Source organism: Siniperca chuatsi, linkage group LG13 (assembly GCF_020085105.1).
Source record: "Siniperca chuatsi isolate FFG_IHB_CAS linkage group LG13, ASM2008510v1, whole genome shotgun sequence".
In the NCBI taxonomy this organism is placed as follows: domain Eukaryota; kingdom Metazoa; phylum Chordata; class Actinopteri; order Centrarchiformes; family Sinipercidae; genus Siniperca; species Siniperca chuatsi.
The window spans coordinates 15,615,179-15,627,721 of record NC_058054.1 but is presented as its reverse complement, the minus strand read 5'-3'; the positions used below and the strand labels follow the sequence as shown (position 1 = coordinate 15,627,721).

The 12,543-nt window shown below is 40.3% G+C and overlaps 2 protein-coding genes across 3 annotated transcripts; one reads left to right on the top strand and one right to left on the bottom strand.

Annotated features, from left to right (window-relative positions):
* The first annotated feature begins 1,888 nt into the window (after window positions 1–1,888).
* Window positions 1,889–2,677, top strand: arl14 (ADP-ribosylation factor-like 14). The gene has a single exon (XM_044219234.1). It carries the CDS (start codon window positions 1,950–1,952, stop codon window positions 2,553–2,555), a length of 606 nt encoding a protein of 201 aa, XP_044075169.1. The 5' UTR covers window positions 1,889–1,949; the 3' UTR covers window positions 2,556–2,677.
* Window positions 2,536–8,412, bottom strand: LOC122886698 (zona pellucida sperm-binding protein 3-like). 2 transcript variants are annotated; one of them, XM_044219212.1, is made up of 8 exons: window positions 7,913–8,412; window positions 7,584–7,699; window positions 7,332–7,435; window positions 6,997–7,174; window positions 6,748–6,865; window positions 6,566–6,651; window positions 6,098–6,369; window positions 2,536–4,290 (listed from the first exon to the last, which is right to left on the bottom strand). In XM_044219212.1, the coding sequence occupies exons 1-8, from the start codon at window positions 8,306–8,308 to the stop codon at window positions 4,196–4,198; spliced, it is 1,365 nt and encodes a 454-aa protein (XP_044075147.1). In that variant the 5' UTR covers window positions 8,309–8,412; the 3' UTR covers window positions 2,536–4,195. The 2 variants fall into 2 exon arrangements, with proteins under 2 accessions (XP_044075147.1, XP_044075146.1); XM_044219211.1 differs by lacking the exon at window positions 2,536–4,290 and adding an exon at window positions 5,419–5,755 and having other exon boundaries at window positions 7,913–8,407.
* Between the last annotated feature and the right edge of the window lie 4,131 nt (window positions 8,413–12,543).

Sequence of the window (12,543 nt, the reverse complement as noted above, 5' to 3'; positions counted from 1 at the left end):
TGTATCCTTTAAAGGAGTATTTTGAATTGAAGTTACAATATGGGACAGCAAGGCTCCAAACCCTCCATAGAAGCGCGGGTGATTTTCCAGCGCGTTGGCGAAGTGGACATGTGTCAGAAAACGGATTGTTTCACCCCAGCCTCCGTTGTCCGCATTCAGAAGAAGGTGACGAGTCAGTCGGCCTGTCTTCACTCTTCCGCCCGGGCACTGGAGAGGTCAACACCCCATTCCTGGCCCCAAAGCCGCTGTGACATCGGGGGGCTGGTGTACGTGATGGATAATCCAACCGGTGGTGTGTGGGTGAAGCCGGGAGAGTGAAAAATGAAATCTTCAGGCGAAATGCAAAAGAATTATTAGATGGAATTACGTCAAGCACTCCCTGAACGGAAGCTTTGGCGTCTTCCGAGCAGCAGGATGCCGTCGATTTGGGTTCCTGCGCTGAGGTGCGCAACCGTGGCTCATCCACACTGAAGCGTCTGGAGTCCAGGTGGATTTAAATCGTCTCAGCTACATGGAGGGGTTGGATGGACTGATCACTGCAATTTATTGATTGAGTCTATATGAGACATTTATATAGTCAGTGTCAGACTGCATGAGAGAAAGATGATGAGAGGAGGTGAAGAGTGCCATGCGTCATGCGCACTGAGATAGTGTAATTGTCTTGTTTCCAACATGATTGTGAGCGATGATGTCTATTAGTAAGAATGAATTCACCTAACTTTTTTCAGAATAAGTCAGTGCTGACTTAGAGTTGGCTAACATCAACTACTCTATTTAAATTAACTAGTGTGGTTTGTAAACACAGTGCACAATGGCTGACCAACTTCCATTTATTTTTCCTTCCTTTTTATTTGACTGTATCCTCCATTTTAGAATTCATTTTACTACTGTATGTAATACCATAGCACAAATTAATGTTTTAAAATTATTATTATTATTATTTATATATTGGTGGTAGTTTGAATGTGATGGACTGGAGGTCAGTGTTGACCCACCTTTAGTTAGGTCTGAATGTTTGTCCAGAATGTTTCTCAGTAACCGAATGGCGTCATAGCAGCATTATGTCCTTTTGTTTTTGAGAAGCTCTGGAAAGTTTAAGGAGGTTTGGAGGAAGTGGAGGTGCGTCTGAGGGATACAGCATCCACCTGACATTTCACATTTCTGTCAACAGGATGTCACGGTTGGGCTGTTGGAAATGTATGTTGAAATGAATAATTTAAAGAACTTTAAAACCCCATATTATTTTCTTTATTTTACTATATAGAGGGGGCTAACGCTGGTTCAGTAAGAAACTGCATTTCTTTCTTTGGCAGGCGAAGTCTGGATATTGTGCCTTATGCTTGCCTATTGACTATTGTGTTGTGGAACCGAGAGTGATTCATAAGTCAATGTGATGAAAATATATTGATTTTCAGGCAAATATGTGTATCTCATGTGTGCACCATGTTTGTCCTATATAATAAAACAAATTTCTCAGTTTACCTTTATTACGCTATTTCTAATTCAGAAGCGTTTTAAGAAATCACATTTTGTTTACAGCAAAGTACTTTTTCAGAAACCAAGTCATAGCAGTCAAAAACGTTTGAGAAGACTACTTTTCAATGTGCTTTTGAGACTCTGACTTAAAGCAGAACTTACATAGCAGAACGTCTTTCAGTAAACTAACTTAGGCTAACCTGAACAATATTGGCCTTATAGAGGCAATAACTTTGCATGGCTCTATTTATACAGCGCAAATAAACAAGGGATGTCCTCTGGTTGGCGCAAACTTTGCCCCCTGGTGTGGCGCCTTATAGGTGAGCCGTGAGTTATAGTCAGCATGGAGCTAATGGCTTATCTATTAAACTCCGGGCAACGCACTAAGCAAACACTGCGTCAAAAGAGTATACTGTAAGGGGAAGATGTGCCTATCCCACTTGAGTTGACTGCCTTCATACCTCCACGTCGTCATGGGACTGCGAGGATCTAAACCACCAGAAGCCCAAGTTCTCCTTCTGGGCCTGGACAACGCTGGGAAATCGACTCTCCTCTACAAACTGAAACACAACGCGTGCGTCAGCACGGTTCCTACCATTGGCTTCAACGTGGAAATGCTCGAGGCGAGAAAGAACAGGAAGAACATCGCCTTAACCGTGTGGGACGTAGGTGGTCAGACAAAGATGCGCGAGCACTGGAAGAGTTTCCACCAGGAAACAGCAGCTGTCGTTTTTGTCGTGGACAGCTCGGACAGGGAGCGTCTGAAGGAGGCGCGGAGGGAGCTGGAGAACACACTGAGGAGTGAGCAGCTGCGGGGCTGTCCGCTGATTCTTCTCGGCAACAAACAGGACGTGAACGGCGCCCTGACTGTCACTGAAATCAAGGACAGGTTTAACCTGCGAAAGATTTGCTCAGATCGAGATTGGTTCGTTCAGCCTTGTTCCGCATCGACGGGAGTTGGAGTCGAAGAGGCTTTCAGACGAGTGGTCCAAATGGTCAAACTCCCATCAGACTCTGGGGCGATGAGAGACAATATCAAGGAAACAGTGCACTACCTCAGAGCGAATAGCAGACATTAAGTTTTATTTATATCAAATGTGCTATTTTCGAACCATTGACAATCTGACAAATTAATTGAATGAGTTTCTTCTAAATATAAACTCCTTTATACCAACAATAAATTATATGTTAAGAGATCAGACCTTTTGGTTAAGTCTATACATTTCTTTTATGCGCATATACACTATCCCAGTTCCAACTACATAATCTTGCAGGCTACTTAAGAGTGAGTGAAAATATTAGGCTAGTTGTTATGATATGGATACCACAGGAAACACAAGATACCATGAAGTCTATTACTGTGCATTAAAAGCACTGCTGAGTATCATACACACACAATAAGTTACTGTAGAAATTATTTTACGGTGCGCAGCACATCTTTCAATTATTAAACAGAGTTCAATTATCTCCCGACATTTACATGAAACCGTTGGGTTCATAGAGGCATCTCACTGATACAGCATCAATATCAACGAGATAAGTAACAAAGACAAGTGTATATGTTTTGGAAATAAAGAGACTGCAACTTATCCTTTCAACTTGGTAATAAATGTTGGTAATCCATTAATAAATCATCATGTTTACTTTCTAACAAGTCTGCAGTTATAAATGTTGATACGTTGTTAATAAATAGCTTTTGTTTTTTTAGTCCTGATTAATTAAAAGAGCCAAAAAGACAAAGCAAGTGTGCTGGAGGATAATACACACCAGCCAAAGCCATTTTTCACGCCTTGGCAACCCCCAAGTTGCTCTTATAAATGGTTTATTACTGATTTATAAAGCATTACTATAGGTTATTTATTAACATTAGCAAAGCCATTAATAAAGAAGTTAGAAAATGGAACCAAATTTGAACGCTCGCTGATACATGCCTTGGAACAAATGGTGCAAAGAGCGATATAATCGTTGGCCATCAGTAGGTATCAATATTTCGCCCAGAGGCACACAGGTCAGGCTGCTGCAAAGGAATACCACACAAAGTGCGGGGCGGTTTGTTTTCGTATTTCTTAAATGTCCATTATAATGATGTAAAATACAATCTCAAATGTCGAATCTATAGTGCTGGTGAAGCCCCAATTTATCCAACCGACGCCCTTGTCATGTAGCTTGTCCCATGTTGGACTCCTCTGCTCCCATCCCGCACTGTTTCTTCGTATGTCGGCAGACGTTTGCATTCATCGTATGAGGGTAGCTGAGAAGCAGGAGCAGGATTCATCGAGCTGTCCGGTGTACAGCTCTCCATGAGCGGTTCTTGTGATGTGGTAACAGTTGGATGTCCATTGTGTGGCGGGGTGAGCTGCCTGGTTTTAGAGCACAACGCTCGCTGGACAAAGTATCCCACAGCGAAGAGAAGCAGCATAATAAGCACCCCAGAAAGTTTCCGGGTGACCATGGCGATGTTGTAGTAAGTCTTGTCCACGAACTGCTTGCAACAGGTGACGGCAGTGGTGTTGTTTCCCTGCGCGCAACAGACCTGGTCATCCCGGCAAATGTCCTGTCCACATTTTCGGATGGAATAAACAACTGTCCGAACCAGAAAGCAAACAGTGAACACCGCCAGTGCTTGGCATTTGTAGAAAAGCATCGCTGTTGCGTTGAAAGGGGAGTGATCCGGTGAATCGATGGTAAAGCTTGGGAAACAGGGCGCAGGCGAGACGATTCACTTGTGGATAGTACGCTGAAAGATGCGTTGGTTGAAACGATGACGCAGAGCCATCCTCAACGCTCCGCATGCCCAGAGGACATATACAATTCCTGAGAAACAGAAGGGAAACGGACAATCAAAACAATATGTCCACTCAATGCAGCACTCAGTAATCACCGAAGTACAGCTGGAGCGACACAGACAGCTGCACGTCTCTCTGCGACATATCAATATGCTAATAAGCTTTACATTAACTCCTAAGTGTAGTTCAGCGGGCCCCTGATTTATTATGCACTTAGCGGGTATGTCGATGCCGTCCAGCAAATCGTAAACACAGTCTTGCATAACAATGGTTCATTCATTTGATGTGAAAGTAAACAGGCGCCCAGGAAATCGACCAGTCGCGTCGGAAGCACTGAGAAATGATGGTGAAGGTGGGAGGGGACATTAAAACAAGCGGCCTGCAGAAGCCATTGTTGATGTTTCAGGACAGTGGACAGCGCTCCACACGCCCACTGGGGAAAGCAATGAGGGGCGCTGACACAATTAAACGCAAATAAATGTTCCAGCCGGCAGGAGCACAAAGAGTTTCCATCTGCAATATTAATACTCGTGTATACATTAAGGGGTCAGGTCTTTTCTTAAAAGGCTGCAATGGTTTGGTCGACGTCCATTTAGGCTAAGTATACACGATACTGGGAGTGCAAAGCGCTGCCCCCTGTCAACAAGCATCTTTGCAAACACTCTGAAAGGCTACCACAGCAGCGGTACTTTTACTCACAATAGCCAGTAATACGCAGTTTTTCATGAAATTATTCTAATACAAATATATTATAACAGTTAAAATGCTCAAAAATTACACAATTTTCAACTTTCAAAGTAAGCTATTACTACAGAGAGCTGTGACTAATTACTTTACTGGATGTGGCAGGCAAAGCAAACATTTTATATTGCATCATATAGCCTCACAATGATTAATCAATAATCTGACTATGTGATGGGTAGTAATGGAGGGAAGTGCTCCCTAATGTGTGGGTGTAAAAATACACACACACACAAAATCCTTTTGCTTAGGCCTAATGACTTTGAGTGCTTAAAACCCAATGCTAATTAAATTGTTTGCTGAAGACAGTTCTTGGCAAAGAACTACTGGATGCTGGATTTTGTAAAGATCGGATATCAAGTAATTGAGATAATTGTAATGCTAATGCGTTTTATGTAGGGCAAAAAAAGACAAGTTAATGTAAAATATTTATTGGACAAAATAGGTAAAGAACTAGCAAAGTAAGTCATTTCCCTTTGCAGAGCGTTGGAAGATGTTAACAGAAAAACTGTATTTCAAGATGGTATTTCGAATGACGAGATTAATTTCTGCATTCACAGGTGTTCTGTTGCGTCCAAAATGTGTTTGTCCTGTACATGGCAGCAATGAAATCTGTTTCAACAGTCTCCACTGTGCTCCTGAGTCTCAGGTGGACCTCTTCTTTGGTGAAAGGGCTGTTTTGGAATCAGCTGACCTTGTGTCGATTTTGCTGGATGGCAGGACAATAATGGGTCCCAGCTGGATAGTTTGCTCTGTAAAAAACAAACATGGGGTCTCTTTCAGCTGCACTAAAGGTTCAATGAATAATTGGACCACATAAATAAACCAGTGTATTCAAACATGATTTAAGCATTCAACCTCAGATTTTTGAAAATCTATTGTGCCCATCAACTGAATACATATTGTATATTAGCCTATTGTTAAACATTAGTACTATAAAACAATTACTTAGATTTTGCCATTTAGTTTGTATTGAGGACCTGTCAGTAAATTTGACATATGTAAGATATGTCCATATAGTTTAAATTGTACATAGATTGATCTTATGTAAAAAGAACAAAGAATTCAGTAAATGTCATTTCTATTGTGCTCACCTGCTTTGTACTCTGCTCCTCTCTTCATCAATCGAGTAGAGGATTGCTGAGGTTTGTTGTCTTGGCTGTGCTGCATTCCTGGACGAAAACGGAAATAACTGGCTGGCTTTTGTTCGGCTCTGTTCTGGCCTAAACTCTCCTGTGGAGTCACGGAGGACCATGCTTTGGTGCTGACGGTAGTTTTAGGGGGTTCTGTGGACAGAGGCTCCTCAACTCGATGGGCGATATCGCAGCTTCTACATGCCTGGTCATTCCCATCAACTGACCTCCATCTGGATAAGGAGGCAATTTGCAAAATCAGGGGACTCACTTCTGTGAAATTAGTGAGATCATCATTGCAACTCATGGCATGTTTTATAGACGGGGAGAACATTTTCAGATGACATTCAAGAGGTACAACTTCACTAATAGTGTGAAGGAAGAACTGACCATGCCGATTATAAGATTGCTGCATCATTAGAATAATACCTGTTCTCAATTACAGAGCAGGCCCTGTTCTGAGAGCTGACAGCCAACACGACTGGAACAGCCTTCACGTAGCAGGTTATGTAGACCTATGGGAGAGAGTTCAGTGTGAAAGCCTTGCACTGGCATGCACTTCGGACAATATACCTTTAATAGAAAAACAAAAGACAGGAAAATTAACCAACCTGATTGCTGGGCTCCTGGTAGAACCTGAAGGCATCAAGATGAAATCTCAACTTGTGCTCTTCAACTCTTGGTAGGAAACGGGAGCTGGAGTTTGTTAGGTAAGCATCAGCAAGACACCTGTTAGGGCAGGAAAAGACGACAAATGTTGGGAATGCAGTTACTTTAAGTAAAAATGTCACAAAAACTACAACAATCTTCATTTTATGGTTGCAGGATGGTGAGTTTTAAAATTTGGTTATGCAGCTCACCCATAATGCTCGATAAAGTCATATCTTAATGTAGCCTCTGCATCAGGAGTTGCTGTGGCAACGCAGTGGTCAACATAGACTCGCAGGGGCATGTGGTTACGAATGATGGCAAAAATTTCAAAATGAATGGGCTCACCCAGGAAGTAAGAATAAGATCCCCTCTCAAACTGCCAATCATCTGAAGATGAGATACAAATGAGAAAATCCAAACATTCAAGAAAATTTAACAGACATCTTCAAATAGAAGCATTAATCATGAAAACTGTAGCATAACATAACTCTGGAGATGCATGAGAGCAGAAAAAGATGCTTTGTCAATGTCACCCTTTTATTACCGTTCATGATTAGCAGATTGAAGTCTATCCGATCCTCTGCTGAGGCCTTGGAGACAAAAGGAACCCATGTGGGATGCAGGGAAATGCCATCCAAAGCATACTTCCTGAAAATATAGTTATAGCAATATTTCAAGATACATTCTTAGCACTGTTTTTGTCCAAGAAGGCTGACTGCAAGAATAACTCATCAAAATCCAAGTAGCTGGTTCCAACACCACCCACATAAAATTGTGTCAAGAGTATTGGACTTACTTTTCATAATGACATTCAACTGGAGTAGTTGCTCCATCCAGTCTAAGCAAACCATTAGATGAAGGTTCAGGTGAGTAGACCAGAACATTAGAATAGATAATCTTCTCTTCTGTCGACTGGAAGCAACAATGTTAAATCTTTCAGAAAGTAGAATTCCACATAGCAAAACAACACACTTGACCTGACACGTCATTTTAACAGCATATGACAAATCAGACGTAAAACACATGCACGCGAGAGTACAAACCAACGTAAGTAGGTTAATAAGTAGTGACGAATTTCTACAGGTTCACTTGAGCTGCATCCCATAAAGAAAGTATAATGCTTACTGAGAGTTTAGTTCCACAATCCATGAGGTGGGCCCGGATGCTGAATTCCGCCTCTCCTGATGGAACTGCTCCACATGCGCTCCCTTCACTCACTGAATGTGAGCCGAGGCGCAGATATCTGCCGTCCACCTGAAGGCCCGTATCAAACATGTCAGCCTGCATCACAACCTCCATCGAGTCCGGGTAGCAGTTGACCACGACAGGTCGAGGCCGCACGCTAAGCTCCGCGCTTTGCTGCTGTTTGACCGCTGTGAGTTGAGGCCGGATGTCACCATGAGTCCTGCGTGGGATGTGGGAGTTTGCTGCGCTGGAGCCTAACCGGCTTTCTTTGAATGTGGAAACTGCGATAAGGACGATAATCCACCAAAAAAAAGTTATTTGGAGGTTGCGGTCCATTCTTGGCCTCGTACAGGTTTGGAAGCAGTGGCGGTGTCCTACAGCCTCTGAAAGTATCACCGCAGCTGTAAGTAATCTTGGGTGATTAGAACTCCTCAAACACACCTGGACGCAGAGTTTGACTGATTATAACCCTCTTTCACTCAGTCTGTTCATCGTCACTTGAAATGTGTCAACGTGAAAGTGATTAGTATTTTATTCCATGTAACGAATTAATAACCGTAGATAACAAGGTCATATGAAGGCATTTTGGTAGTGTGGTCCTTTGGCTGAGCTATATATGCTGTACGCTAAATGTTCCACTAGGTGGCACTATAACTGCAAAAATAAGTTCACTTTGTCAGCTGCAAAATCATTTTTATCTGCTGTAACTGAATTAAACGAAGTAAATCATTTCAGCTGTAGTGTTAGTTCGTTAACAACGTGTTCTCAGTGTAGAGGTATATGTCTGTTTTTGCTTTGAGATGTGTACTGAGCTAGCGTCACCGATTTAACATCCATTTAATCATTAAATTGAGACAGGACATTTTTGGTTTAATTACATTTTTAAAAAGTGCAAAGATAGCCTACTCCACTCTAATTGGAAACAGGATACAGAAAAGTGCCATTTGATCCACTTTGTAAATGAACAGTCTGAAATGACAAAGTCACGCTGCAGAGTCTCTTGGGATTCAGGAGCAGCAGAGAGAGGTTTGAAAACTTTCTTTGCCCCGGATTTTGCCTCTGCGGTCACATATGGGCTGCCCTATTTTAAATACAGAGGTTGTTGGAGCTGTGTGCAGCCTGAGAGGAAGTTATTTATAGGAAGATTTTTGGTAAAAAAAGTTTTAATCTATGGTAATATTTGCCTAAAAAGATGCTGAACTGAGCATCGGTCAGAGATAAGGCAGTAAATAACAAATATCTTTGCAGGAAAGATGCAAATCCAACACTACCTGTCATCAAGTATAGGTTTCTATTAACGAAACTAAACATGATTTTAATTAGGGTTACTTAAAGTCCTTTGAAACCAAACCTATGAACCTTAGAAAATTGCCCCTTGAGGATAATAAAGATATTCTTGATCCTCCACCCTTGTGTATACTGTAGTACAGTAGAGGTTTATAAACTGTGAGGCGTGCCTCCCCAGTTGTCACAATTTTGTCTTTTTATCAATACTTTTGTACAAAGTATTGACAGTTTTAACACATTTTTCTGCTTGTGTAATAGGAGTAGCAGTATAATGTACCCAGAGATATTCCAGTGTGGTGCTTTTGTTTCATTATTATCATATGTATTCAGATATCCTGCTCTTTCTGTCTCCCCTGTGTCTGACTCTGCTCCGCTTCCTCAGTAAACTGTCTCACGTTTTCTGTGGCAAGAACGTCAAAGGTCTCTCTCAACCCCAGCAGTCACAAATCTCACCTCTGCCAATTCCGTTAAACACAGAAGGGATGCAAATTGAAACAAAAAGCTGTATCTCAAAACAAAGTGCCCAACATTGAGGTGAACAACTTGTTCAGCTCAGTTAGTGGAATCATGAAAACATCACAGAGTCTTCAGCTGACTAAGAAAACTTTATCTGGACATTCCACCATTAAATATTTGCTATTTTGTAAACAGCGTGACACTTGACTATCTGCTGTGTTTCTATAGACTCCAACCCTAACCCTGACCTCATTGTGACTCCATTTTAAATATTAGTGTAATCCATACCATAAATGAGATACTGAATATCTTTTGACTGACTTTCACATCCTTCTGAATATCAAGCAACCTTTTTACTGACATTATTATGGTCACCTGATTGTAAGTTGACAATTAACACTGGAATTTCCAAATGAAGTGTGAACAAACACTGCGTTGCATTCTGTTAGTATAATTCTCACAAGGCTCAGTTGGTGGGGCTGAGTTGGTTACAGGAAAATAAAGTCAGGTGGCTAGTATAGCCCAATATACCATCAGGATTTCAGACCCATCATAAATGAGAACTTTTCTCAATCAAAGCAAATGAAATTTTTCCTGTAAATCACATGTATTGTTGTTTTGTGGTTGCAATAGATAAATCAACTGTAGCTGTCAAACTCTTACTGGTAAGAAGGAAAGTCCAATGAATTTGATCAGTATGTACTAGCTAAATATTAATACATTTTCTGGAATTAAAGTGAAAAAAGTAAACAACAGTGAATAAATGAAGGATAAATCAGCAGGATTTATGCAGGAAAAAATATTTATTTGGTGATTCTTACTAAAAAGTGAATAATATAACAATAAATAGTTTAAAATAAATAGTCCAGCATAAAACAAATATCATTAATAAATAAATAGCACAATCTGTAAATACACTTTATAAAAAAGACCTTTAACGCATCATCTTGATGTCAAATATAAGTTATATGTCTACAAAAAATAATAAATATGTACCCTTAAATTCTTATAAAGTGTTTTCTGTCACAGCTAGATTATTTGAATGTAAAATAAACTGTTACTGTAGTTTTTGTAATTTGTATGCAAAGTGGTTCTGTATAGCTTTCTGAACTACTGATCTGTTAGAGCTAAATGATTCATTTAGTGTGTTCACCAGAGTTCATGTATGCAATGACTCTGTTGATTGTGATGGTGCGGACCTGGAAGCCCTTCAGCACTTTGCAGAGGCTCAGTCTTTCATCGTATGTGCTTGGACGGTCTGCAGCAGCCTTAAAGAAACACAGAGGAATTATGAATGATTAATAACAATCAGACTATGACTCTTCCAAAAGATGCCAAAGGGACTTATTTTTTAATGCTGTCTAGAAGTTTGAAATTTAGAGATACCTGAGTAAATTGAAAAAGGACACGTAACTGTATCTTAAATCATGGTTATGGCATGCATTAAGAGGTCTCTTACCTCATCTGAGGCCACGTCTGTTGGCAGAGACCATGTGAAGCAGTTCTGTTGAGAGCAAAAGATTAATTTTTAACATCTTTAACAATTTCGTGAACAATTCAGTATTGCACGAGATGTGGCTATTGATGGAAACATTGGCAGTTGAGTTCAGTTATACAATTATATCTTAACAGAAACCTCCTTTTTCACCCCTTCAATATACATTTTTACATGTATTATATAAGCATATCATATCTAAAACAGATGAAAGAGCTTGTAGTAGGTGATTTGGCATAACAGCCCTTCATGAGACAACTAGTGTTAATGGTAATAGTATTGGTGCAAATGGTATTAAACTATATGATACCGTAGGTGTTGTGTAGAATGAGTTACCTCCATGAGTTCTCTGAGGCTGAACACAACAGTTGGACCGAGTAAACTGTCAGGGTCTGGCTGAGCAGCTAGAAATTTGTAGTAGTGATGCAGATCTTCCCCGATGTTTGTAAGACATGACTCCTGGATGGCAAAACAGCAAAGACAACCGTGAAGACAATATATACATATATACATAGTGTCTATACACTCAGTTTATTCACCTGTACAATCTAATGCAGTCCAATATAACAGCCCTGCCATAACATCTATCTTTACAAAGCTTGTTGACACTGTCGGAAATATATATATTATATGTAATATTAGAAACACCTCTCAATATAATTCAGTCCAGTACAACACCATCACTAACTATGACCTCAGTGCTTAAACATAGAATTTAATTAACACCTTTATGACAGTGACAACAAAAACAGAATATTATAGGCATCACAAACGCAGACCTTATGGCAGAACGGTTGTATTGGATTGCATTAGATTGTACAGGTGTACCTAATAAAGTGGACACTGAGTTTACATACAAACTATGTGTCAAAGGTTGTTTCTTCCTACTTATATTTAATGTGTATATATTTTAAAGCCTGACTAAAATAATTTGACTTTCATAGGCTCTTAAAAGATACATAAAAGTAGAAAAATAAAACAATAAAAAAGGTATTCTTGTCACATAGACAAAGCACAACATACCTGATCAAATTCAGAATTAACGGTAGCTGAGCATGTTGAGTCCTGTGGAACAAACACAGTTCAGTTTTAAGTAATGCAGAGGCACAGCGAGACAAGAACTACCATACTAGCTACTATATCCCAGTGCAACACATTAGGAAATAGTACTGTTGTTAAAAACAAAATAATAACAATAATGAATGCTTTTAATCTCAAACTTGAAATACCCACATTTGAAAACTTGATTATTTACCTTTGGTGCACACACAGATGCTGTGTTAGTCTCCATGTTCAGCTGCATGCTCTGCTTTGTGCAGTTTATTCCGTTGAA